General features: G+C 35.9%; 2 protein-coding genes across 6 annotated transcripts; one reads left to right on the top strand and one right to left on the bottom strand.

Annotated features, from left to right (window-relative positions):
• Window positions 1–121: 121 nt before the first annotated feature.
• Window positions 122–15791, top strand: LOC129269320 (cyclic nucleotide-binding domain-containing protein 1-like). 2 transcript variants are annotated; one of them, XM_064095299.1, is made up of 12 exons: window positions 122–908; window positions 3165–3322; window positions 3995–4181; window positions 5752–5900; window positions 6534–6661; window positions 7309–7370; window positions 7668–7746; window positions 8649–8781; window positions 9193–9302; window positions 10553–10703; window positions 11524–11591; window positions 12526–15791. In XM_064095299.1, the coding sequence occupies exons 2-12, from the start codon at window positions 3208–3210 to the stop codon at window positions 12652–12654; spliced, it is 1311 nt and encodes a 436-aa protein (XP_063951369.1). In that variant the 5' UTR covers window positions 122–908; window positions 3165–3207; the 3' UTR covers window positions 12655–15791. The 2 variants fall into 2 exon arrangements, with proteins under 2 accessions (XP_063951369.1, XP_063951368.1); XM_064095298.1 differs by having other exon boundaries at window positions 6534–6676.
• LOC129253860 (HAUS augmin-like complex subunit 4) lies at window positions 13255–27184 on the bottom strand. Of its 4 annotated transcripts, none has more exons than XM_054892292.2 (9): window positions 27068–27184; window positions 24961–25097; window positions 24153–24284; window positions 23254–23400; window positions 21968–22076; window positions 19380–19513; window positions 18757–18887; window positions 17762–17830; window positions 13255–16989 (listed from the first exon to the last, which is right to left on the bottom strand). In XM_054892292.2, exons 1-9 carry the CDS (start codon window positions 27096–27098, stop codon window positions 16773–16775), a joined length of 1107 nt encoding a protein of 368 aa, XP_054748267.2. In that variant the 5' UTR covers window positions 27099–27184; the 3' UTR covers window positions 13255–16772. The 4 variants fall into 4 exon arrangements, with proteins under 4 accessions (XP_054748267.2, XP_054748269.2, XP_063951371.1 ...); XM_054892294.2 differs by having other exon boundaries at window positions 26725–27088; XM_064095301.1 differs by having other exon boundaries at window positions 26946–27074.
• Window positions 27185–27957: the final 773 nt, after the last annotated feature.

Below are 27957 nucleotides of genomic sequence, written 5' to 3'. Positions count from 1 at the left end.
ATTTTGATATAGAAATCGGTAAATAATTATTATTTACTTACCAAACGGACCTCTTTTGGCTCTACACGTCGGACGTCTTAGCTCAGCTGTGCGCGACTTTGTTCTGAAAATGAGAGCGTGCGTCAACAGCATGCATTTTCAATTCAATCGCCCAATACAGTGTATGTCCGATGTTTGGGAGAGTGCCTTATTTCACTCATTCAATGAACAAGGTTATGATGCCTTATTTGGAAAGGTGTCAAATTTCCCACCATGGTGAACCCCCGCGGCAGCCATTGCAGATTTTTTTGCGATAGATTGAACCTGTGCGATCTCCTTGGCAGCGATATTTCCGACGGAAGTCACTTCTCCCTTACAAATTTTTTTTTGATCATCAATCTTTGGAGTCCATAATTAGCGAGGGTCATAAGAATCTCTGGAAGTAAAAATCATTGATTTTACCCCTGGATTTAACCCCTGGAATATTTTTTTTTGAGCAGCAACCTGGATCTACTGTGTGTGCAGTTCAGTAGCAGGTATGTTCATGTATCTTATGCATGCAAGTCCCCTGCCAGTGCAGGTCCCTGTAGTTATGGGGAGGGAGTTGAAGTCATTTTCGTCTGATATTTGGAACCTTCCGATGTTTGGGGACTTTACTCTAAAGAGCTTTCTATACTTGGTTTAGGAGTGCTACCCTTCAAACTATGTCCATGCTAGCAGTATCTTTACACTGCCATATATGTGTAACATGTTATAAACATACCTTCAATATTAAAATTTAAATAAAAATGTTTTACCAGGTACCAAACATTTATAGCCTATTGTCTCTTTTCCCCTCTCAAAACAGTTCCTGAAGAAATAGGAGAACAGCCTGCCATAAACTATGACAAACTCAAGTGGTTGTGTAAACTCGATGGTCTTCATTCGAGGTAAGATTAGTTCTACATCATTGTTAATCCTTGTAGCTACATGTTACTGTAAGCTAGTACAGTCAACAGATGGGCTAACACTACAGTCTTTTGCTACTAAGAACTTTTTGTCTTGGTAATTTTCTTGAAACTTTATGAACAAATAAACCATAGTTTTATGACTATACATGTACATGTAGTTAGATTTGTATTTTCTTTGTAATATTTTTAATTTTTGGACACAGGTCATTTACAAATATACAATTTTGAATGTGTAACCCCCAAAAATTCAAATCCTGATTTGGTTGTGAAGAAATATTTGATGCTGTTTTAATTTCTACTGTAGTAACTGATCTATAAGACACGGCAGGCAAAACTAAGCTAAGTGATTTTTTCCCCCTTAAGGACGTTCCACAGTTAAAGTGAAATCCATGTCATTTTCACCAAACTTTGCACATACATACTTTAGAACCTTAATATTCGAAATATGCAAAAATTAACATAGGTCCATGTGCTTGATTTTTTGCTATAGAGCTTCAAAGTTCACCCAAATTGATGTTCTTAAGAATTGCGCATTCAAAAGAATTTGGCATTTTTAGACCGCCCAAGATTACTACAATGAGTTTAAACCTCCATTACTCATTCAAAATACATGAAAAATTCATCAAATTTCGGAAGAGAGTTAATAATTGTATCGTTAGAATGGAGAATCTATTAATAGTGCTATTTGTTTGCAATTTTAAGTTTAACAGCACTGTCAGTTCTTAAAAATGGCGTAAAAGATAACAAAATCCCAATCTGAAAAATGTAAAATTTCAGTAACAAACTACAAACGTACAATAAATGCTGCACTTTATTCAAAATCCATGTCATTTTCACCAAAATTTGCAAAGTTGTAGAGGAAGGTATACCTAAGAGGTACAAACATTAAAAAATAGGGGTTCATGTGCTTGTTTTTAAATTATCAGCATTTTTATTAGAGCAAATGTGCTTTTTAAAACACCAAAAATGGGCCGAATGCTTAGTATCTATGTGAAGAAAAAATCAAAACCACTCTACCATTTATTCAAACTCGGGCTAATATTCGTGATTCTTGGCAGCACTGCAGAGTAAAGTATTTTGAAATTGTAGAGAATATTTTTTGAATGGTCCATGGAATAATTCAATTTTTTAGCTTCATGAAATAACGCATCGGATCTGCAGTTAAAGTGCAGAAGATGAGAAAAATCAGCTCATACCCGCAGCTAATTAATACCTGTTCATCCATTGTGACGTCAGCGCGCAGAGTGTAAACTATGCGCAGATCATAATGCGCACAAATATAACTGTGGAACGTCCTTAAGATGAATAATAAGCAAATGGCCTGTAGTCTAATAATACTTGATGTACTTGCATAACCAAAGAAATATGTGTAAATCTTACCTGGCACAAAATGAGTGTACCAATCGCTGAAGGAAAAGTCATGGTAACTTTAATATCAGTTCAAAGTAAAGGTGACAGGGGTTGAAATGGCAGAGGTTAGAATGGTCGAGCTAAAAATGGCATCAGGTACATGGTCTAATCATTACCCCTGCCATTTTTACCCCTACCATGTTTACATACATAAGCCAATATGACCTCTACCATTTTTTCCCTGCCATTATTAACTCTGCCATTTTAACCACGGCTGTATATCTCTGCCATTTCTACCTTTCACTAAATCATCATAGCACATGTCAGAACTGATTGCAATGTTCTAAAATTCTCCAGGCTTCATAACAAGGTTTTCATTCAGCTGCTAAATGGTGATGTCCAATCAAGGTCATTATGGCGTTTTGCTCAAAACACTGATCAGGAACCAATCAAGTTTGTTATTTCATATTTGAAATTCATTGCAAATCTTTGTGTTTCGGGCCCAGGACTCTTGAGTGGAATAGCAAAAGATATTTCATCATGTTCCTGATTAAGACACACCAACGAATGACAGAGCCGTGTCTTTTATGCTGGAATCTTGCAAGGCCTTTTTTCATCACTTTACTCATTTATCCTTTCTCAGCTGTCATAGATGAACACTGGAAATCTGCTGAGAAAGGGGTGGTAAAGACTTTTGGTAAGGTTCCTACATGTAGGGAGACAATTTGTGAGTTTATTCTTTCAGTTTGATGCAAATGTGGAGTAGTCTTCACAGGATACTGTAATCAGTTTGTGTCTCATTGGACTACTCGTGTACACCAAGAACTCATACTTTTACAACCTATTCCTTATTTTGTTGTGGGTTCTTTTCAATTTCCTGAACAGCATCGAAGGGGAACCAAGCTCAGATGAAGCACACAGAATCTTTATGGAGAACTACAGAAGCATGTTTGTGAATGGCAAACCCAAAGGTGGGACGTTACCGATACTCGGAAAAGACCCATCTGTCTCAAAAAGCCTTGAAGCAACAAACAATTCATCGGGTGAGTTTGACTGAAAAACAACCGCAAAAACACAGTACGGGTGATATTATCATGACTTAATCCAAGGCTTAGTCCAGACTGCTAGAATTAACTTCTATGGAATTCATGGTCATCTCCATCATTCATATTTTGTAACAAAAACAACACCCAGACATACAAATAATAAAAATAAAAAACTAACCCCAAACAAACATACTACAAGCCTATGAATAAAAATAGAGTTAAAAAAATGAAACAATCAAATGATTCATTTTATACTGATATCGCGTGTTACTTGTCATTATGTTGAAGAAAATAAACTGTATTATAATTTTGATTTTTTTTCACTGCAGGATTACACTTTGCTTGAGAAAGAATCCAGTAAGGAGGCTTTTACTAATTTCACTTTCAATTGGATACAGAATTAATGAATGTGCTGTTATGAATTAATGAGCCCATTCTTTTTTATGAATTTACACAAGCAGTGACCCCTTTAATCCTGTAACCTTACAAATGTGAATTTGCCATCCTGTTGAATGATTAACATGATAATCATTGTACATAAAAAAAGGCTGAATTTAATGCAATTAATGTATGAAGTCTGCATAAACCATGTTTTCTGACCCCCCAAATCAAATCCACAGTAAATTTGGGACTAGATATATGTGTCTTAGTTCTCTTTCTTCCACACAGGGAGTCAAACGGTAACAAAGAGCAAGAAGAAGAATACCAAGGAAGAGAAGGAGGAACTCCATGAGGACCATATCAGTCATGACATCAGGGAGCACATGGCCAAGCTCCACAAGGAGCGCAAGATTGTGGATCCCATCATCATCCAGAGGAACAGAATCAAGGATCTTAGGAACATCCTCAAGAAAATGTGAGTCTCTGAGGATTATTCTTAGGGGGTGTTGCAGAAAATATTTGCAATCAAATTTCTGTTGCAATTTTACAATTGACTGATCCTTTTTAACTTTAGCAAATCAGATTACACTCCTTGTTTCATGGAGCAGATAAGCAATTGCAAATTTGCAATTAATTGCATGGCATATGCTTGATTTCGGGAACGAAAATAGACTTGCAATTAATCACAAGTTTCTTGCAACGCCCCATCAGTCCATCTTCAATAATTATTGATGCAAGAGGATGTATGAATCAATGTGGGGATGCATAAGAGGGTTAAAGATTGCTACGTGCTTGGACCTGAAAAAAAAAGAACTGTTGGATGGTGGTTTATACTTGCATAGCGAAGATGATCCGGGAATAAAAATTGACACCCTTTTCTCACTGTCTTCTTGGAATAATCTTTAATTAGAAAAGGTGAAGTCCTTAGCAAGACTGTAAACCAGATGAGATATGATGATTGGAGCAGGAGCAGCATAGATGTAATGAGGAGTCATGGCAATGAAGAGTACATGTAGATGAGATGAGAGTCTTGACGTTCTGAGCAGCTTGACTGCTTGTCATCAGGAGTGATGATGACTGATGAAGGGCAGTCATGCTGCTTAGATCATTGAGACTCCACACCTCATCCACTCTTCTCCTGCCCTCATGTATGGCTCAACATCAATTGTCAGTTTTATCAACAAGGTTCTGTAATGCTTGCAATGGTATTGCAATTATTACCATACTCACACTTGTGCGTCTTAAGGTGTGTACTGCTGTGCAAATCAGCTGAAAACAGCAATACGCAGCGTACTACCCAGCAAAATATTCAGTTGCAATCACCCATTTGCTACGAGTTCTGACTACAGAGTTGCACGCATTACAGCAAGTGTATTGTGAAGGTAAATCAAGCACTTACACTGCGTCAATGCCTGCCTAAGCACCTCGCTGTTCCTCATTCTCAAGTGTCCTTGCTCACACTTGCTCATTGCCTCTCATCTTTGCTCATATGGATTTCGGTTGAGTTCAGTTGTGGATGATTTGATAAAATATCAAACTACATGCCCTTAAATGCAAGGCCTCTGCATTGGTTAGTGTATTGACCTCAAATTAATTTGTTTCATTGCGCTATGTTGCCTTTGGTTGTGATTGTCTGCGTTTGGGCAATACCCAGGTGAACGCAAGCCCAAAATGCTAAGATGTGAATCAGGTTTAAAGCACAATCCTTCTTGGTTCCAGATTAGTTTATCAACAAAAATGTGTATGCAACAATAGTCTTGATTGGCTGATGCCATTTTACATCTGATTGCAAACCATTATGCAAGAGAACCCAGATTCATTCATGCCTGGTGCTGTGGAAGTGCAAAATTGCACTAAAGCCAACACGTGTTGTCCACACCATATTTCTATTTGCTCCAAGCTACCTTCAAAGGTTACCATGCATCTACTCCTGAGTGTAGAGTTGCAGTGTAGATTACATCTGAAGAAAAGATTCAAATCCCTCCTCCCGTTATTCTTACAGTTTTCAATCTATATATTATGTGGTGCTATTTTAATCATTGTAGGCCATACGAACGAAATGCAGAGGAAAATGACCTAGTGTACTCACACCTCAAAGCCTTCACTGACCTATCCAAGCAACTTACCAACAAAGAATTAAAGGAACTAAGTACCCTAGTAACATTGGATGTCTGGAGGGATGAAGGATATACAGGTTAGCTTGTTGGTCTTATTTTATTTTGTTCTACTTGGTCTAATTTCTCTATTGTTGCTGGCATTAATGTGTGTTTGAAATGGTTGAAAAGGTAAATAGGCTGATCTGTTCATAGTCCATTTGGTTTAGAATTTTTGTGCATTATAGTACTTATTTAAAAAAAAATGTATTATCATTTTATTTCATATTTCTGGAAAGCTTTATGTGTGAACGAGATATATGAATGCAAAGGAAAGAAATATTAAAAGTAATAAATTACTCCCTTTGACACACATGAGAGTATATTAAAAACCATTTTGTGTACCTCATCTGTACATTATTAAACTCATCAGAAGTCAAGTTTCATATAGATTTTGATCCTTGATGATGTAAAGACATGTTTATTCATGTGTGAAGCTGTGACTAGACATGTTATGAGAAGTTTCAAAAATCAAATACAAGTAAATCTGCATTAGTAGAACTTTTTGGCCAATAATCACCCAAATTCAACTTTTTTTCCGACCAGAATATGCAAAGCATGTATCATTTACATCTTCCAAGTCAAATTTAGTCTTAGTCAAGCAGATTCTTATGGTCGAGAGATGTCACTTCAATAAAACTTGTAATCAATATTCTTTGTTTTGTTTTTGGCAGTTTTTGCAAACAGTGGATTCTTCATAGTATTGAAAGGGAGTGTTATCCCTCAGAGTAGACCATGGATTCAGTACAGGGGCGCAGCTGGCAAAGTACCTTTGGTGGTCACAGAATCCTCACATAGTGAGGTGAGATACCCTGAGGTAAAATACCCCCTCCTTTTTATTTCCTTTCATCTCTCTCTCTCTCTTTCTCTTTCTTGAATGCTGCCCATCAAACACATTTTCACTCCATTATATTATCTTGTGCCTTTCCCTGATCATCCTTTTCTATTTTGTTCTCCGTCTCAGCTTGTTCCATCTCTTTTCTTCCCCCTTCCTTTCATTTTTATCTTCCAACATTTCCCACTATCACTTCTGAAAAGTTCTGTTTGTCTCTCATTCTATCTCTACCAGCTTTATTTCTGCCTATATGTATATTCCAGTTGCTGATTCCACCCCACCTTCCTGTCTGTTTTTTTTCTTCAGTTTTTCCCCCAGAATCATTTCTGTGCATTACTGATATACATACACAGGAGGTATTTGCATAAATGTAATGTAAATAGAATATGACGTTTGCTCTCTTTTTTGAAGGATGGGGAAGTGTGTGTGTAAGGGGGGGGGGGGGGGTAGGTTTGCTTGTAATACTGTCTGATGACTTGTTATATTTGCCCCAGTGTATTTTAGGATTTAAATTTTGCCAGTTCTTCCTTCTGCGCTGTATTCTTCATTTCATGCTCTGTATTTTATGGTTTAATTTTTTTTGTCATGTTTTTATTCTCACAAATATTTGATAGCTTAAGGTATGTGACTGCTTTGGAACATTGGAGAAAGTGGAAGGCCCAGAGGCAAATAGCAAGTAAGTAATTAACAAAAAAATTACAGGTTTTTTTAGGATATACAAAAGGAAAAATCTGAATATTAAAAAAAAACTTGTACTTGAATGGTTCTAATATTTGGACTGTAAATTCCATTGCTCTGATTCATTGCTTTGCTATTTTTTTATGTTGTATATTTACATGGCGGTGATTATTTCTTTAAAATGCATTATGTACTGATAGAAAAACCAGCGCAAATACCCAACAGTATCTTTAAATAGTATCATTGAAGCTTTTGAGACTAATACTTCTTTCTTCTTATTTTGTTTTTTAATTAGACTCCTAACTGTTACTGTCAACTCGGTACCGACAGAGTTCCTGAAGATATCCAGCAATGACTTCAAACGCATCACTGAGGTAGGAAATAATGTCAGAAAATGGCAGGTACCCATAATTCAGGGGAGTGTTTCATCAACATTTTTGTCTGACAAGTTGTCAGATCTGACAATTTTCTTTGATTCTGATTGGCGGGGAGGCAATGTTACTATGGTAACTGTCAGATGAAACAGGACTTGTCGGATAAAATGTCTGATGAGTCCTTTCATGCTCCCCTGTTTTTAAACCCGATCTAGAATGGAAATTCTGTTTTGTCATAGAAATGTAACACAGCAAAAACACATACCGAGTAATTTGTTTGGCAAACGTAAAGTCAAAGAAATTCCGCTTAAAAAGTAAAGAACCATAACACATTTTCCATTCTGATTTACTGGTGAACAGAAAATCACTGTCCATTCTTTAGGAATGACTGGAACATGCTAAATATGTATGACCTTTGTATATTGTTGACTCATATTTTTTGCTGTTTGTAATTTTTAATACTCTTTAATTATAGGAAATTCAGTATAAATTTGTTAAAACAGAAAGTCTGTAGTTTTTATTCAGCATAAGAACATATTCCAATTAAAAAAAGTGATGCCTCACTACAAAAATGACTTTATGAAACAGCTCCAGATTGACTGCCCTAGTTAAGCACTTCATTGTTTCAAATCATAAAATATTTTACTTTCTCTTTGTGTCTTCACTTCTCTTCAATGTCTCTCATTTGCTCTTTTATCCTGCTCTTTCTCTCTATTTTGCTCTGATTGCTCTCTCTGTCTCTCCCTATTTCCCTTGTTTTTTTCTCAACTTCATTTCAAAACTCTTAATCAGCACTAGCCACATGGTAGATCATAAAGCCTTTCTTCGTACATACCAGCATTCCCCATGCAAAGCATTGAGGTAACCTACGTTTATATTGATCTCTTTTTCAATACTTATAGCAAATACAATCTCAAGAAAATACAGAGAAGATAAATCTGATCAATTCTTGCAAGGCGTATCTGATGTGGCCAAGACAGTCGTTGCTGAAGCTTGCTGAACTCCTGGAATGGACAACCTTTCAAGAGAATACAGGTAGGATAGAGGAACACAGCTTTCAAAGGGCCTTCTTTGGCTCCTCATATGGACAATAATCACTAATTTCAAACAAGTCCTTTAATGAAACACTCCCCAGAGGAGCATTTCATGAAAGGACTTGTCTTTTTTTTTTTTTCTTCAAATATACACATGAAGTATACAGATTAATAATAAAGCGATTAAATCATACAAAAATAACTTAAGATAGATACAAATGATATAATTTGGCCTGTATAGTCATAGAAGAAATGAAATAGGAAGTCTTATAATAAAGCCATATGTAATATAGCATTGTAATATTCATGGAAATGTTCAAGTCATATGTTTACAAAAAATGTTGCAAATGACCGTTATTATGATCTCTGTGATAGATAATTATGATCACAATCAAATTTGTTTCATTTTCAGTACTAGTGAGTGAAGGTTTCATGTGTCCTTTCATCGGTTTCGTAAAATCTGGAGAATGTCACGTATTGAGACAAGTGGAAGTCAAAGAAGTTCTACCCAATGGGAAAGAGGTAAAGAAATCATGAAATATTTCCCTTTTTCTCATTTTTGATGGAGTAAAAAAGATGAATTTAAAGGCCGATATTCTGAACTCGGGTTTAATTGAAACTCTGGTCCAAAGCTGTGGTCTAACTATGGAAAGCAAATTGTGACACAAATCGGTAACAGTACAGGTTCTATTTAACAGCTGATTTGACACTAAAATCATTGATGACAATCTGGGAATGGTAATTAGAAGAGTTGCTCTCAACATGAAAGCATGAGGATAGAGCACAGTAAACCTAGAACACAAATTTGATATTTTCACCTTCCCATAATTTTAGCAGTTAGACCATCATGGTATATACTACATATAGATTTTAGTCAAACTAGAATTCAGAATATGGGCCATAGGCAAGATGGTCCCTGGGAGTGTTTGCATTTTTTGACAATGAGGTTGATTTCTTGGGACCCCTACGTCATGCTCATATAAATTTTGTGTCATGTTGGTTCTTTTTTTTATTATTTTCTTTTGTGAGATTACAATATATGCAATGAAACCTGAGATTGGAGAATTTAGTTTCCAGTAGTTCTATTAGAAAGTGGTCATAGAGAAATCTTGTCTCCTGTTGATTTCTTGGGACCCCTATGTCATGCTAATATAAATTTTGTGTCATTTTGGTTCTTTTTTGAAATTATTTTCTTTTGTGAGATATGCAATGAAACCTGAGATTGGAGAATTTAGTTTCCAGTAGTTCTATTAGAAAGTGGTCATAGAGAAATCTTGTCTCTTGTTAGTTGCTGAATTTAAACTGTGGAGATAGATGGGGTTATTCTTTCAGATAAATGGTAGGAACAAATTGTCTTAAAACAGTCTACTAATTTCTGAAGAGAACAGCTCTCATCTCACCCTGTCCCTCCACACTCCGCCTCGATCTCCATGCTCTTTCATTCCTGTAAATGAATTCTATACACAATAATGTGTTATTATACTTTTTCATGTAATGTGCACTTACATTTATACGCACTCATTAGTATTAGTCCAGAATGAAGTATATTGTAACTTGTAATGATTTGGTTTTTTTCTTTGTCTTTGGAAATCACGGGTGAGCTCTTCCCAAGCTTCTTCATTTTCTTTTTTCGATTAATACTGATTATTTTGTCTCAATGTTATCTGTGCTTACATACCATTTTGATTATACTGTTAACATGATAAGTACATGTAAATACTGAAAATGAGGCAATGAATTAATCTTGAAATCCCTTAATCTCTTTGACGCAGGAGAGAAGATGCAAGCAGGTAGTCATGGGTCAGTTGTTACATTCCGAGTCTTTTGGTGAGATCAGTGTTCTGAGAGGAGAAGAAAGCAATTCCTCCATCGTGACATCATCCAGTGTGGAGCTAGGGGTCATCTCAGTGGACAGAATAAACGGTAAGATCAAGTCCCCATCTGTGGTTATGAGTTACTGGAATGATGCAGTTCAATAGGCTGAGAGGATATTTGGCATCAATATGGCCCAAATTCCAGCCATATTTTTTTTATTGCAGCTCAGTGCACTGATTTTAAGTCCTGGTGATGAATTGTAATGTGCATATCTTCATCTTACTATATGATATAGGGCAATTCCATACAGTAATCAATATTTCAATCTTCAAAATCTCTACAACCTTGCTCCTCTTTCCTTTACCTCACACTTGCTATGGTCAACATGCTTTTGCAGTTGGTGCTTTCACTCTCTGGAATAATATTTCCTTTCATATTTGTCAGTTCACCTCTCTTGAATCCTTCAAATCTCTCATGAAAACACATCTCTTCCTATCCTAATTTATCAAGTATTAATTGTAATTGTTCTGGATTTGTCTTATTACATTTTCTTGATCTATTCTTTATATGAAATGTACATGTTCGCTAATTGGTGTTATGATTCTGTGTTAATTTCATTGTAAAGCGTTTTGAAACCATTGTTAAAAGCACTATATAAATACAATGTTATATTATTATTTACTTTGCAATCTGCTTATTAAAGCCATTATAATTTGAGAGCATACAACCTTTCTTATGAACTAGAAAACAGTCACAAATTACCTCAGGGAGGTCCCACAAATACAGGGTTGGATGTACATATATCATGGAATTGCCCTATACATGTTATGATAATGTACAATGCAAGAATGGGATTTCAGTTTTCTTCTATTAAGTCTTGCACACTATATTAATATTTTATAATTTCAATTCATAATAATTTTCACAGAGCTAGATGAAACAACTAGATCACTTCTTCTGCAGTCAAATGAAACACTTTATGAATCTCTGTCAGAGGTGAGTATGTTGTAATACATATTTTTTGCTCTTGGATTGGTCTAGTCCTCTAGTTTGCCAGATAAAATGAAATTCCCCAGAGATCAAAATAGGTCATGATGCGTGGGATAAATTTGCTTACCGAATGTGATTAGCATTTTTGGTCATAAGAGAAAAGCTCTTAAGAATGTTTTGTACAATCCTATGTAAATATCTACAACAGAAGACATTTTGTGGAGTATTCTTTGAAAATTGTTGATCAAATGAAAAAATGTGATACCCAAAAAATTATTCCCTGTGACGCCAAGAGTAAGATAGTATTTAAAACTATTTTACGTCGAATTACCAGATCCCCCATACTATGTAATCACTTGGATGTGACGATTAGTGAGTTATCTCTACCGGGGCAAATCTAGTGATGTGACAGTGTTGATAGTTGTCTAAATCCTCTGACCCAAGTGCTGAGCTTAATGACGTTCCACAATTACGTATGTGTGTGCATATTTAACGCTATGTGCATTGACATCACAATGGGCAAACAGGTGATTAATCAGCTGATATTTCCCCATGATCTGCATTTTACCTACAGAGCTAATTAACTGAAAAGGACCCATCTTTAAACACCTATACAATTTTAGAGTACTTCACTCTGCTTTAGATGGAATAGAATCTGAAACACTGAAATGAAACCTGCCTTGTATCTTGTAGCTCATTAGGTTTTCATTTACATATAAATTGTCAGTTTACTTTTGATAAGATTTTCAAAGACAACTAGCAGCCACTCACTCAATGTACATTCATTGAACAAGCCCCTCTTTTCAATCATGTGATTTTATTCTGATAAGTGCATGTCGAAAAGCTTCAGTGTGTCCGTTTGCAACGGTATTTTACTATTTTGCAGTACCAAACAGTTATTCATCCCTCTTTCCTTTTTTTCTTCCTCCCTTTTTTCAAGACCGAGATCCACAGTGAGTATATCGACCAGGAACAGAAGCGTGAATGGAACCAATTCAAACATAATGTTCTTGTTGATGTCATCAATGCAAGGGGCATTAGACCAGGCTATGGAAAATGGGCTAAATGATGACGACAGACTACAGTTCTTCAGATTAGATTTGACCCATAATAAATCATATATATATCACTTATTTATTTATGATGACCTTCACGCTATGTCATTGATACATGAGGAAAATCTAATTGTATCTTTAAAGAACTATTTTGTTAAGGATGAGCATTACATAAAATATCACATCCTCTTAGGTTTAGGTTATTACCATTGCAGGGTGGAGTTTCATAAGGTGCTTGTAAATTACAAAGGAACAAAGGAAATTCAGTAGGTTTTTGACCATGACTGTTTTCCGATAAAGGATCAAATGGCTATTGTAATTTGTACCAATGTTCACTATAGACTTTTCAATAATTTTATCTTAACGGAAATTTGTATCAAGACCAATGCATCCAGAAGGGTATTTTACTGCATTTAGACTCTGCATCAGTCGACCTTCCATGATTTTAATAATCGCCTAATTGAAGCGATATTGAATAATTGAAGAATAGGCAAATCATGTGTTAATATCTTGTCAGTTGATTTGGCCTAAGTCGAACAAATTTATTTGGTCCCAAGAGATTAGACTTTTAGAGTCACCTGTTCAGCCAAACAGAACAAAGTGGAACAATATGCTATGTGATACACATGTAATGTATTTATTTCTTAATTTCAATTTAAAGTCAGTCACGATAACATTCTAACCGTGACCCAGTATTGGAAAATATCACATAGATCACCACTAGAGTACAGAAATATGATTTAATAGCCTGTAATCTCAATTTCAAATTTCACTTTCAAATAGACCTGTCTATGCAGTGATTTATAATGTTGGGTGGTGTAGATAAAAGCAGGAAAAATTAGAGTAACATATCAATGAGAGTTTGATAAAACTCAATTGAAAGGTAACTTGAAGAGAGTTACAACACTTTTTAGATCTACATTTCTGTGTTGTCACATTTGAGCTGTTATTCCGAATGTGTTCTATGATTTCTGTGAATTATCATTCACTCAAATTGTCTTCAGGTTCTTTTCATTTAATTATGTATATGGATAGTGTACCAAGTATATTTTCAATTTTTCCTTATATAGGATAATAGTTATTGAAATGTTGTAAGCGCAAGACTACCCCCACAAAAGTTCATTTGAATAAAAAGAGATAATCAAACAAGCTCAACGATGAAAATTTCGTCAAAATCAGATGTAAAATAAAGGTTGTTGTGACATTTTAAAATTTCTCTTTATTTAAAAAACAAGTGGAATGCCTCTGGCCGTCTCACCTGCATCACGCGATTCAATATAGCAGCAGTGCTGATTTTGAAAACTACTATAACTCGCACAAGATGTTCAGTGATACTTGGTTACTCTTATTTCCACGTTTTATGAACTAGACCAATACACTTATAGAGATATGATGGCAATTCAACAAATACCCCCAACGTGGCCAAAGTTCTTTGACCTTACATGACCTTTGACCTTGATCATGTGACCTGAAACTCGCACAGGATGTTCAGTGATACTTGATTACTATTATGTCCAAGTTTTATGAACTAGACCAACACACTTTCAAATTTATGGCTGTAATTCAACAAATACCCCAATTTGGCCAAAGTTCATTGACCCTAAATGACCTTTGACCTTGATCATGTGACCTGAAACTTGCACAGGATGTTCAGTAATACTTGATTACTATTAGGTATGTCCAAGTTTCATGAATCAGATCCATAAACTTTCAAAGTTATGATGGTAATTCAACAGATACCCCCAATTCGGCCAAAGTTCATTGACCCTAAATGACCTTTGACCTTGGTCATGTGATGTGAAACTCATGCAGGATGTTCAGTGATACTTGATTAACCTTATGTATAAGTTTCATGAACTAGGTCCATATATTTTCTAAGTTATGATGACATTTCAAAAACTTAACCTTAGGTTAAGATTTTGATGTTGATTCCCCCAACATGGTCTAAGTTCATTGACCCTAAATGACCTTTGACCTTGGTCATGTGACATGAAACTCAGGCAGGATGTTCAGTAATACTTGATTAACCTTATGGCCAAGTTTCATGAACTAGGTCCATATACTTTCTAAGTTATGCTGTCATTTCAAAAACTTAACCTCAGGTTAAGATTTGGTGTTGACGCCGCCGTCGCCGTCGGAAAAGCGGCGCCTATAGTCTCACTCTGCTATGCAGGTGAGACAAAAAACAGTTGCATTCATTTTCTGTTCAGTATGCAAGAGGAATTTTGACCTGAATATGATAGTAAAGCACTGAAAAAAAAGAAGTGTTCAGATGTTATACATTCATTATGACAATGTGCATAGAATTATTTCCCCACAATAATGCAATACTTGATTTCAGAACTTTAGAAAAGGTTTCTTGTATTGAGCTTTTATTTTGCGATTCCAATTTTAGTAAGTTTAGTAAGTGGCCATTATTCTTGATTGATTCTGTATGAAAATTTGAATTTTGGGGGTAATCAGAGAAAGTATCTTGACCCATCAATGTAATTCAACTTCACACTGGCCCCTTGAACTCTAACCAAGTCTTAGCTTTATAAATTTAGCAAATGCAAATTAGAAAACTACAAAGATCTATTCTGTAACTTTCATCACATTAATAGATACTTGAGAAGTGGTAACACATGAGGTCTAATAAGACATTTGGACTGATATTTAAAATTTAATCCTAAATATCACAATGCACTGTTTCATTTTAGCTGACAATGAATTTATCCTTTGACAATTAGCAGTTTTGATATTTTGCAAAACTTGATCGAAACGAGACTCAGTTTACAGACACATTTTCATTTGTAGTGAACAAAGTATAAAAAGTGACAGCAATGAAAAAATGAAATATTCAGTTTGACTTTATATAAATACAGGACTAGATATGAATAAAAAAATTGTGATAATGTAATCTATATTATATTTATGCTCATGTAATGACAAGAGCACAAAACTATTTTCATCATAATTTCTGTCTTAAGATTGGATATTCCAAATCATATTTAAGGACACTTTGTAAATACCTGTACATTCTGAACATATATGATGCATTGTATAAATATATTGTGCAATTATTGTGTTAATTCACTATGTGAACCACTTTTTATTTTGTAAAATATGCAAATTATATTTCTGATTTTAAATAAATATCAGTCTATGAGAATTTTCATTTGAGGGTTGTATATTTACTTCAGTACTCTTTAAATAATTTGCATTTGGCGGTATACATATGATTAAATCACTAATTTATGTAATGGAAACAAAAATGGCTATATTCTGACGACCTCACCATGATAAAGTAACTCTGATTAAGTTGACCTAACATAAGTGGAAGCATTTTTTCCAGACAATATGCAAACATGTTCTTCACATTGCTTAAGCCCCCATCACACTCATTCGGAATCAGCAGGGATCAAGCAGAAGCTGGAACAAAAACAATATTAAAAAAATGTAGAAATTTTTGGGAGGAACTTATGAATTCACCAAACTGGAGTTGAAATTCAGTAAATTGACCAGGTGAATCATCATACACTAGTCAAAATGAACCGCAATGGAGTCAGATTGATAATTCGTGCTACATTCTTGGACATTCTAAATATTCTGACTGCATTTGAAATATTTTTTTCATTTCTTTTGGCCATCCCGAAGGTTTTGGTCATGTTCAAAACATTCGAGGGGTATTTTTGAACGGTGTTCGAAGTAGATTGAAATGACCAACTGGTGGTCGAACAATAGTCCTTTCATTCCGGCCAATTCTGCTTGATTCGGAATAAGTGTGATGGGGGCTTTAGGTCAAACAGATTTTACTTGGGCTGATTCACCTGTAATTACAAGTGTTGTTTAAAAATTCTTTGAAAGGCAAATTGCAGTTGGACCCAAGATTCTTTTGTAAGCCTGCAATGTGTATTCACATGAAAATCATTGCTACATTTCAAAGGTGTGTGAGGCTACATTCATGCTGGTTCATGAACTTCCTGCACAACGGGCATATTTCTTGGACACACCATTGCTATGAGCTAAGTTGACAAGAATGGGATGTCATCTTTTAAAGTAAAATGCTGCATCATCTTGCAACCATGTCAGTTCAAAAATTGATTGTCACATCTGTCCCTTCAATGTAAAGTTCAAGTTAAATTAAAGAACTTCATCTAACAGAATTTAAGTCATCTGTTTCCTCCTCTTGCAAGCTCTGCTTCAGCTCACGAAGAGCCCATTTCTTGTTGTCGATGGCAGCTGTTAACTCCTGGTATTCATTCACTATCTCTTCAAACCCTATCCCAATGGCTGCATAGTTTTTGAGTGCTTGGCTGTGCCGCATCAGATCGGTCTTGCGCTCCTGGACAGCACCTTCCAGATGTTGCCTGTGGAGGAGATTGAATTAAGGAAAAAATAATTTAGTCCGGCCATACCATAATCACAGTGGTACTGTCAATGCTCTGTTATCACCCATAGTAAGAATAGTATCCCTAGATTAATATACATATAGCACCTTTTCTACAGGATACAAAGCATAACATGTAGCGCTCGGTGCATCCTAGGTAACCATTCACCTTAGCTGGGTCAAATGCAGCACAATATGGGTAGATTTTGTGCTGAAGGAAGTTAGTGCCATGGCAAGCATTCAACCCCATGACCCTCTGAGTGAAAGGCAAGAGTCATAACCAACAGACTACAGCATGACCACAGTAATTCCCACTTTACTTAACAGGGAAAAAATTTGATTGTGCAGTAAAGTGACAATAAGTCAATGAAAATATTTTTTTAGAAATTTGTGGTGTGACATGCACTTACACAATGTTGTTTAACTTCTAAACTGTGTATCCGGACTCAAAAGTTACGCCGGATGTGAAAGGAAAAGTCCTGAAACGTTTGGGATGAGCTTTTTACATATTTATTGCATGAAGCATCGATGAGAGGGGGCATTATGCCCTTCCCTTAGACAATTGAGGTTAAAACCATAAGCCTTTTCTTCGAAATGTTGTCTTCCCAATATCATGAGTTCATTGAATGTTGCAATATTTTAATATTATCATTGTTCCCTGCAGCTATAGTGCTTATCTCTAAATCTGTTTCAATTCTTGCTGCAAAAGTACAGTTCATGAAAACGGTGACATTTTTGATAAGATATGTTACCTTGTAGCTTTCATAGCTTGAAGCACTTCAGGTGTGTATGTACTGCACAACAGCTTAGCCTCAAAGACTCTGAAAAAGAAATAAAATGTGCCATTAGAACTTTTAGTTCAAGTACTTTTATATTCATCACACCAAGCTAAATTCCAATATGTCCAGAGTCAAAATGGCTCCAAACCCTATGGCCCAAGTCCACAAAGGTAGTTTAGAACCAGTGGTCTGAAATCATGATTTATGCAAATTTCATTATCAATTACACTTGATTTAGTGTGTATATTCAGGAAGGTTCCAATAGTGAATGTGCTCTAGAAAAAAGACCATAAATTTATCCTTGTAGTCATGTCATGGTTCACTCATTAATGAATATTAGAAATCATAGTGCACTGCTCATGATCGATCGCTAAATTGTAATGGCCAGTGACAGGTCCACTGCTGCATGCACATTTTGTTTGAAACACTAAGGCTTACAAATGAGATAGAAGCATTGAACACTGTGTTTAAAAAAACTAAGAACATATTGTTTAGTGGCCAACACAGCCTTAATTTAATACCCCTAAACAATTATTCAGAATGAAGTAAAATATAAGTGTATGAACTTGTGAACAGGGATTTATCAACTAGACCTATTATCAACCAACAACCAATGGCCTCACAATAATAAACACTCTTTTCATATTTTTTCTAAAGATAACCATACAAATACTAATAATAATATAATATATACCTTGTTAGGTGCTTAAGGCACTCCTATATTAACCTGGCTAAGTGCAACACATTGTTAATCGATTTCTTGCTGAAGAAAATTACACCATGGCCGGGATTCAAACACTCGACCCTCTATTTCAATGTCCGGAGACTTATCCACTGAGCCAGAACCCTCCCAAACCACTGATATCTAACCCAATATAACTGAAAAAAAAATGGATTTGATAATTATTTTATATTCCAAAGATTTTTGCTTGCACAGTTTGTTGATTAAAAAAAATATAAATGCTAACCTGATTTTGAGACTCATAGCATGACATCGAGCACTGAGCCAGTCTGTTGTGATGCTGTCGCTGTCCGCTTGCAACCGTAACATGTGATTAGTGATCAGTTTCTCTAAGGTTTGTAGAGCCTCTCTCAAGCTCTGCAAAGATACAGTCATATACCCGTATTCTTTAACCATGACAGAATGTATTTCTACAGACAGCATTGCACACATCACATATTTATCATGGACCCTACTATAGATGAACTAAGAATGACAGTATTTCTTTGAGGATGCAGTGAGTACAGCCACTGTATGTGCATTTTGATGAGAACATTCATTTATCATTTCATTGTCCATTTTGCAACCACAAATCTAGAAACTCCAGGACTAAAGCCATGGTAAGAAAGTTGTAAAAATGATAATTCTGGCTGCTTTCAAGCAAAAGTACATCTGCCCTCTTAGCCTAGAGAAGTCTTAAATGCAAAACTTCTTTCTGGAAAGCAAATGAAAAGAGGACTGAAAAATTGGTCTACTATCATTAATTTACAAGATATTATCATTCAGATATACCAGGAACTTCATTTGGGCTGTTGGAAGTAATAACTTATCTTTGTGCAGGTCACTGACAAACTCAAGTAGATTCTTTACCTGGTTGTACTGCCAGAATTGTTTGTTCCTTAGGAGTTTGGCTAATTTCAGCTGCTTCTTCTCTTCCTCCAATTTCATTTTCTCCCGTCTCAAGACGTCTGGTAGCTGAGTGGCCTTGGCAAAGGTCATCTCATCTAGAAGATGTGTGATGGGGAAAGGAGAAAGGTGTTATTGGAGCAGGAGGAAAGTGGAGAGAGACAAAGGCAAAAACAAGATGCATTTTATTTTAATTCTTCTACATTCTGATTCACAAAAAGCAAGTGTCTACAATTCAGTCTGTTAACACCACCTCTTTAACTGATCCCTCCACTTCCTTGGAGATTCTATGGCCCGTATTCTGAAGTCGGGTTTAAGTTAAACTCAGGTTTAAAGTTGTGGTTTAAATATGGATGGCCAATTGTTACATAAAAACAGTAGAGATATCATATTTCAGCTCATTTGGCTCTTAATTCATTCATAATTATCTAGGAAGTATAAATAGATGATTGTCTTCACCATCGATGAATCAGGGAAGAGCAGAGTAAACATAAGAAACGTACAACTTAATAAAAAATTTGATACTTTTGGCTTCCCATACTTAATAATAATAATAATAATAATGTACATTTATATAGCGCTTATTACATTAGTTTCTAAGCGCTTAACATTTATATCATTAACGTAATACATGTATAAGGATTATGAAGAGCATAATAAATTATATTACATTACAATTGCATAATATTACATTAAATTACATTATATTAGATTACATTGCATTATCAGTAATTAAAGAAAACAGACGGGGTGACATGGAATCAGTGAATCGAACTACAGTCCATTGAATAGATATGTTTTGAGTCTGATTTTGAAGGTGTCTACAGAAGGAGAATCACGGATTATCACTGGGAGATCGTTCCAAAGCTTGGGGGCACACACACAGAAAGCACGGTCACCGTAGCGTGTCTTAGTACGTGGACCTGGTGCTAGCTGTAAGTGAATTGATGATGATGAACGGAGCCGGATGGAAGTGGTCTGCGTCTTGGGCTTGATGAGTTCATTGATGTATGATGGTGCGAGTCCATTGAAAGCCTTGTAGGTCAGAAGAAGAATCTTGAACTGAATACGTTGTGGAACAGGAAGCCAGTGAAGTGAACGAAGAATAGGAGTAATGTGCTCATGCTTTCTTGTGCGTGTGATTAGACGTGCGGCTGTGTTCTGGATGTGCTGGAGCTTAGACAAGTGAGATGCAGGCAAGTTGATCAAGAGACTATTACAATAGTCAATCTGCGAAGTAACAAATGCATTGACCAGTCTCTCCGTGGAATTTTTGTCGAGGTACTTTCGGAGTTTCCCTATTCTATGGATGCCGAATGAAGCAGTTCTGCAGATCTTCTGGATGTGTTGTTTCATGCAGAGTTTACCGTCCACTACAACCCCAAGGTCCTTAGAGCATTCCGATGGCTTGACTACAGCCCCATCAACTTCAAACTTTGGGAGCTCTGATGACTTGCGGAATGAGGATGTGACATGGATAAGTTCAGTCTTGGCACCATTGAACTTCAGATGATTTCTAGTAGCCCAGGATTTCACAGAAGATATACACTGTTCTAGTTTTAACATCCCACTTGCAACCTCACTAGATTTTAAGATGACATACAACTGCGTATCATCCATACTTAAACCATACTTAAACCACAACTTTAAACCTGAGTTTAAGTTAAACCCGACTTCAGAATACAGGCCCTGGAGTCCAATGTCCAAATGTATATTCATCTGTTGACTTATTCCTAAAGGTCCACATTTTTAATTGGAAAACAGTGATGATTCTGCTCAAAGTAAGAAATTAAACACATAATTTCTCTTATAGGAGTGTGTAGAAAGGTTAAGAAAAAAAAGGAAATATCAGAAATAAAGAATTTGGAATGGTCAAAATTCAGTTCATTCATTCCAAATACTCAATGTTAGTATTGTCATAATTATGAAAATGAAAGGTACAAAACAAATACACCAGAAAAAGGGCCAAGTATAAGGATTATTATTACAGGTAACTGCCAAATTTGAATCTTTTGGGACCTTAGAAATCTGTTGACTTTTTGACTTAGAAGAGGTATATAACACATGATTTGAATTATCTGGTCTAACACATTGCTCACTTGAATAATGGAAGGTCAACTCAGGTAGGATTTTTTTTTGCCTGTAATTTACATTTGACAGAAACCATACAATATAAGAATAATTAGGAGGTCTGATTAGCGGTCAATTTTTTTTTGGGGGGGGGCAAGGTCATAAATTAAAATGCTGACAAAGACGTAATTGTCTCCAAAATAAGATAAGTTTGAATAGTTATTTAAGAATTTTCTGTATAACTTATTGCTGACTCAAGAGTTGGTCCCTGTATAAGACCTATTGGAATAATAGAATCAAGTAGGGCAACTCCATAACATGTATATCCATCCATTATAACCTTCCTGAAAATGTCTAGAGCTGGTTTCTGGTTAATTTGGCAATTCATGAAGTGAAGCAGGAACGGAGAAAAAAGAAATGCTGGAGATAAAGAATCATATAATGCAACTGCCTATTAGTCAATGGGGGTAGGGCTTACTCACCTGCAGTCGAGCTGGAGTCACTTTCATGGAAAGTTTGAAGCTCTTCACATTTCTTCCTCAGTCTTTCTTCTATCAAGGGGATTAATTGGGGTTGGATCATGGATGCTACCTTGAAATTGAAAAAAGGAAATTTGAAGGTATGAGGTAGAAACATTAGCATCAAATTGGCACCTTAGCAAATGTCTGAGTGGCGTTCTTCTGCCAAAAAATCTTGCTCAATGTCCATTACTCGCACGTCCTATTCCAGCATAGACAAAACACAGAAGAATGCTAAAATGCTGATATGAAAAAAACACCAAGTTTGATTCCTGCTAAAAGACGCAGTATAGAAGTTTGTTAAGGTGCAGTATGGAAAGCTGGATATTTCTAGAAATACAGAGAGAGCAGATTAAATAGTGCATGTATAAATGTAAAGCAGTATCAAATGTACATGCAAGGCCCCTGCCATAATATGGCAAAACAACCTATATCTTTAATGATACTTCCGAGATATTCTTGATTTGAGATTTTACAGCTAGAGTTGCTCACATTTCTCTCCAATGGAACAACTTATCCAAAAACATTTTCGCCATCTAACTAATTCTTTTTCTTTCTACTGTAAAACCATGTTTGACATCAATAAATTTTTGAAGACAGATTGTGTTGCAAGATCACTCATTTGGAAGATCATATTCTCTCATACACTTTTTCACCTTAGAGGCAGTTAATGCGGTGACACGACATCTGCTCCTGCGACAATCGCTCCGGTCTTAATATCTCAGAAGGCATAGGATTAGAGTTAGGATTGTGATAGAGTTTTTGGTTCAGAATATTGTAATGATTACGATTAGGGTTTATTTAGTTTTGGATGTTAGGTTTTATGTTTTGCTTAATGTGTAGATTTTCCATCGGAGCAATTGTCGCCGGAGCAAATGTCATGGAACCGTTAATGCAGCAGAACAACAGAAGTATATGTTACATTGTTTCTTTAGAAAATTACTGAAATTAATATGCAAATTTTATTGTAATTTAAATGATTTTTTGAGCTGAAATCATGATGGAGTGGCTCTATATGTATGCATCCAACAAGTTAAGCACCTGACAAACAAACTGAATTGAGATGTTGTTCAGAGAGAATGCCAATCTCATATTTTCTTGGCTAGAATGGTTCCTGTTTCTCTCAAGTAAAATGATTTTCCAAGAAAAGATTCTTCATGTCACCAATATCATTCTTCTTTTGTCTAGTGTTAATTCAATTCAGTAAAAGATTTTTTTTTTAAATATATTTTTTTTACATTGAGTTGTACCTTTTTCTGATGATTTCCCTCAAGGAGTTTGCCTTTCTCCAATCCAAGCAGGGTGGCACCGCCACCATGTTCACCACCTATATTCCTTTCTGATAGATAGTCACATGCTTCAGCAGTAGCTAAACACTGATCCAGAGCTTCATAGAACTGTCATAAAATAAAAGATATTTGGCATTCCATAGGTCTCAGAGGTAAACTAAATGGCTTGACCTTATAATAAAGACTTATTATTTATTTCTCATGTAAACTTCAGAATTTGGCTATTACACAAATGTCAATGGTCTAATCATATTCCTATGGTCACAGGGTCAAAGGTCAATTGTCATTAATGCCAAGTAATTATTACACAAACATCTTCTCCTGTTTTAAAGTGATGGTAGTAAAAAAAAACCTCCTACACCATGAATACACAATGGTTTGTTTTCTCAATATCTTGACCCATTGGCTTTGTACAAGGACCCTCTGGTCAAAGTGGGCAATGAATTCAAAGATCTAAAACCAAATCATATTAAACTTGATCCATATGCAGATGGAAGTGATGGTCTGATTGAATAATTGAGTATTTTAAAATTTCAATTTGTAATACATAATATAACAGATCTGGTATCAACGTAGGCATAAATTTCGACACTAAACTGCAGTCAAGAATCTATCTAGTCTTGGGAGGCCTCTCCACCAGCAATGCTTTTTCATCCTCAGCGCAGGAAAAGTTTGGCCAATCAAGATATTGTGCATCAAAAATGATTTGACAATCCAAAGCTTTATCTGCTCAGAATGTTCCCATGCCACTGCATGCTGTCTTTTGTTCTTAAACAAACCCCCAATTTCTCTTCATGATTAAAGGTTTCGGAATACTTTGTGCACAGACATGGAGGCTTTCCCTTCATACTGGTCAATACCTGTGCAGTCTTGGAGTCTGGAGCCATTTCTTGAGATGCTATGCGGTGTTCCATTACGAGTTCATGCAGTTCGTGATGTAGGATGTGCTGTTTAAGGTACCCTATCCTAACCCTTTCCATTCCATCTTTCGCCTGTACAAATCAAGGATAAATTTTTACTTAGAGTGACTTTCTGTCTGCCTTTCACAAATGTTCTTTGCCAGACTTGTTATAATAATAATAATAGTATTAATAATAATAAAATAATGACGATGATGATAATGATGAAAGTAATACCTTATTATTATTCATTATTCATAATCGCCACGATCAACATACAGTATATGGCATAACCAACAAATCAACAAACATTACAAAGAACTAATACAAGCAATAGCATAATTTTACTTAGCATCATTATCCACCATCAAGAATTAAATACACATATTTGTATATTTTTCTTGCAAATAAAGTTTTGATATAGACAGACAAAAAATTGATCAAACCTCAGCTTTAAATTCATGACATTCCCATTGTTGATTAAATATGCTGTACCAGTAGATGTACATGTGCCTTAAATCATATTTCTTCCATTCTATATTTCTTAGTTCAGTTTTATGCAAATACTAGATTACAAGAACTTTAATGTATAAAGACTGGAATAGCTGGTCAATGCATATCAAAATGAAAAAGAATATAGACCTATATGGTTTGCATCAGAGATCAGGTCATCAATTGTGTAAATTTGTTTGTAAACTACATACAGCTTCATGAAACACAATCTAGGCTTCATATGAAAGAAGTATGGTACAAGTAGCAGGATCCTTACCCTTTTGTGAGCCTCTTCAATGTGCTTAGATGTTCCGTTTTCGGTCACATGTTGTGGGATTGCTTTGAGAAGATTCATGCATCCTGGATTCTGTGCTGCATCACTTTCTGATATGTGAACAGGTAGGCTCATGTTCACTAAATAGGTGCACAAATTGACAGATTGAAGGCCAGTGTTATTCTTAATGATCAAGACATGTATGTAGGTCTATTTAAAAAAAAAACAGCGCTCACAGTAATTCTTCAGGAGGGGAAAGCATATTTTAAAACATTTTGAAAAATCAAAATGACATGTACTCTTTGCCTGGGGAAGTTTTTTTTTTACCTATCTCATTCTCAACATAAATGATAAAGAACATATTTTTAGTGTTGGTCTGGGCCTAACTAAAAAGTGTTCTAGCCTCCAAAATGTTGAAAAATCAAACTACAGTGAATGATGTAACATGAAAATTCACTGACTGGAGTGTGTCCAGTTTTTCCCCTCATAGCGTCTGTTTGTGGCACAAATGATCAAAGACACAGCGAATTTGCGTTCATCGGTTTACACAAATTTGCCAGTATCTAGTCATTCTTTCCTAGCTGACCTTGTACATGTACTATATTGGGTGTCTTTGGTTGTAATCATGTGCATCCCAAATAAAAAAGCCATATCCCTTCCAATAGATCTACAGAATAGTGACTGTTCAGGTTGATAAGTCAATTTCAACTTTTTAAAGAAAATGTATTTTTATTATTCAATAAAGAAATTAGACTAGATCTACTTTCTTTAAATTAAAAGTGCTAAGGCTAAGCTAGGCTAAGGCAGTCTTTTTTCAATCTCTATTTCAATTTAGTCTTTTAGAAAAAAAAATCATTAAAAGAATTCAATTTAATTAAGACTAAGAGTAAAGTTATATATGATGAATACCTGAATACTATTCTAACGTTAGTTGAATGGAAACTGACGACAGTGCAGTGTGTGTCAAAAAAAAATTTTTGTCCAAAAGTATGCCAACCTGTCCTTATTCCCCCCACAGTGTACAGTCATGACACTGAGACAGTGCGGTGCACATGCCACAGGGACTCAGTCAAGGCCAAGGGCAAGGGAGTAGTACCGTACTAGTAGTAGTACAGAGAACAAGGCATGCATTAGACCAAAAGCTTCGGTCTCTGTTATGTTGGTTGTTCAGCTGAACTCCGTTGGCTTCACTCACCAAATACAGAGACCAAAGTTCTAGCGCGATCTGTACAGGGGACTCAATGGCCATATGTTTATGTATATTAAGTTCGGATAAAACAGGGCAGTGAAGTTGCGCGACAGCCGAGGTAAGTCACTGTTTTTGTTCCTTTTAACTTGATTTTCCCCGTTTTTTGGCAATTAATGCCAAGAGGGAATATTAATTTGCATTTCGGTCGCGTTAATTTCAAAAGTTTGATTCATTTAAGACAAAAATTGAAGAGCCCCGACGGGGGGATTTTGCATATGTAAGTCCCCTAGGCTAATGGTGGCTGCACGATAGCGAGCCGTCTGTGTACGAGGAGAAATTAAAAAAATAAAAAATGTTAAAAAACTCCTCGAAACAGACGGCTGCCAGCTGTCTAGGCATGCATGTGCCTAGACCAAAAGCTTCAGTCTCTGTATTTTGGTTGTTCCGCTGAACTGCGTTGGCTAAATGGGGATTATAGTAAAATGTCAGAAATTGTTGAATAAATCCCCAGTCCCAGAAACGATGGTTATTTATTTCCTGTCTAGCATGTGCCATGTCAAGGTTATATCATAAATAACCTTGTTCATTGAATGAGTGTACCAAGCCCAAGACGAGTAGAGTACGAGTAAAGATAAATGCCAATTCCAAACGGTAGACCCAGGAGGTGGGACCGGGCGATGGGCCGTGGGGCCGGCTCGCCGTGCCTCCGCCTTGCCCTTGCGGATTTACATCTACAGTAGTTGTGCAGTAGTAGCAGACATAAAAGGAAACATTCGGGACTGTTGTCGAAATTAGATACCGACTTCACGGGAACGAAGATGCGGTGCTCGCTGATTGAAACCTGATTGCCACCGAGTATTCAAGGCAAGGCAGACTGGTTAATCAATAGAGAGAGTGAGTCTATAAAGGCGTAAACCCTACCTTTTATGACAGTATTGTTATGCAAATCCATGACGATCCCTGAAATTGTATGAATTTGTCGAACCGTATTCAGTTTTCGCGCTGGATGTGACGTCACTTTTAGCCCAATCACATATAGACTATGGAACGCCAGGTGCCGTACATCATTATAAAAAGCTAGCCCACACTCACACACACTAATCAGAGCACCCGCCCCTAAAAATGATCCATTGTAAAATGAAATAACATATACATTGCAGCACGTAAAAACGTTAATTTCGCTTTTATAGTTCCTGATAAAAAAAACACAAAAAGAAGTCCGTCCATCCTGACCACAATTCATTTTCAAAACAGCAGACAAGAATAAAAATATTGGTGAAAGTTTGAGGAAAATCCATCAAAGATTATTAAAAAAAACATAAAAAGAAGTCCATCCTGACCACAATTCATTTTCAAAACAGCAGACAAGAATAACAAAATATTGGTGAAAGTTTGAGGAAAATCTATCAAAGATTAAAAAGTAACTAAAAATTATTTTTTTATTCGTGACGTCATATGCGAGCAGCTTCCCGTATATCATGTAATATAATAAAATAATACCCCCCCAAAATAGAATAAAATTCAACGAGCAATGAACGCTGGAAATTTGATTGAAATCCGATTAAAACTAAAAAAAGTTATTAAATTTTAAAATTTGGCAACATTCTGTGAAAACAGTTATGCACGCTGTCATTAGGTGGGCTGATAATGCCATGTCCCAGATTTCCCTTGCTTTTAACAAAAACAAGAATCCAGCTGTATAACAGGGGCGTATCCAGCCTTCGCCAATAGGGGGGGGGGGCGGAATTTTTTCAGCAATATTTTCCCGGCCGATCGGCCGCTCGAACATGATTTTTGTTTGTTTCTTTAAA

This window comes from Lytechinus pictus, chromosome 2 (assembly GCF_037042905.1).
Source record: "Lytechinus pictus isolate F3 Inbred chromosome 2, Lp3.0, whole genome shotgun sequence".
Lineage (NCBI taxonomy): Eukaryota > Metazoa > Echinodermata > Echinoidea > Temnopleuroida > Toxopneustidae > Lytechinus > Lytechinus pictus.
The sequence above is the reverse complement of the archived record's forward strand: the minus strand, read 5'-3'. Positions and strand labels throughout refer to the sequence as shown.

What these genes read in the sequence shown, in the direction of transcription:
- LOC129269320 (XM_064095298.1), top strand. Translation starts at nt 3,208, where the DNA reads ATGGAGAACTACAGAAGCATGTTTGTGAATGGCAAACCCAAAGGTGGG. An exon ending in AGGAACATCCTCAAGAAAAT is followed by an intron (nt 4,182 to 5,751) that starts GTGAGTCTCTGA and finishes TAATCATTGTAG; the next exon opens with GCCATACGAACGAAATGCAG. An exon ending in GGCCCAGAGGCAAATAGCAA is followed by an intron (nt 7,371 to 7,667) that starts GTAAGTAATTAA and finishes TTTTTTAATTAG; the next exon opens with ACTCCTAACTGTTACTGTCA.
- LOC129253860 (XM_054892292.2), bottom strand. Translation starts at nt 27,098, where the DNA reads ATGGATTTGCATAACAATACTGTCATAAAAG. An exon ending in TTGAAGAGGCTCACAAAAGG is followed by an intron (nt 24,285 to 24,960) that starts GTAAGGATCCTG and finishes TGATTTGTACAG; the next exon opens with GCGAAAGATGGAATGGAAAG. An exon ending in GCTATGAGTCTCAAAATCAG is followed by an intron (nt 17,831 to 18,756) that starts GTTAGCATTTAT and finishes TTTCTTTTTCAG; the next exon opens with AGTCTTTGAGGCTAAGCTGT.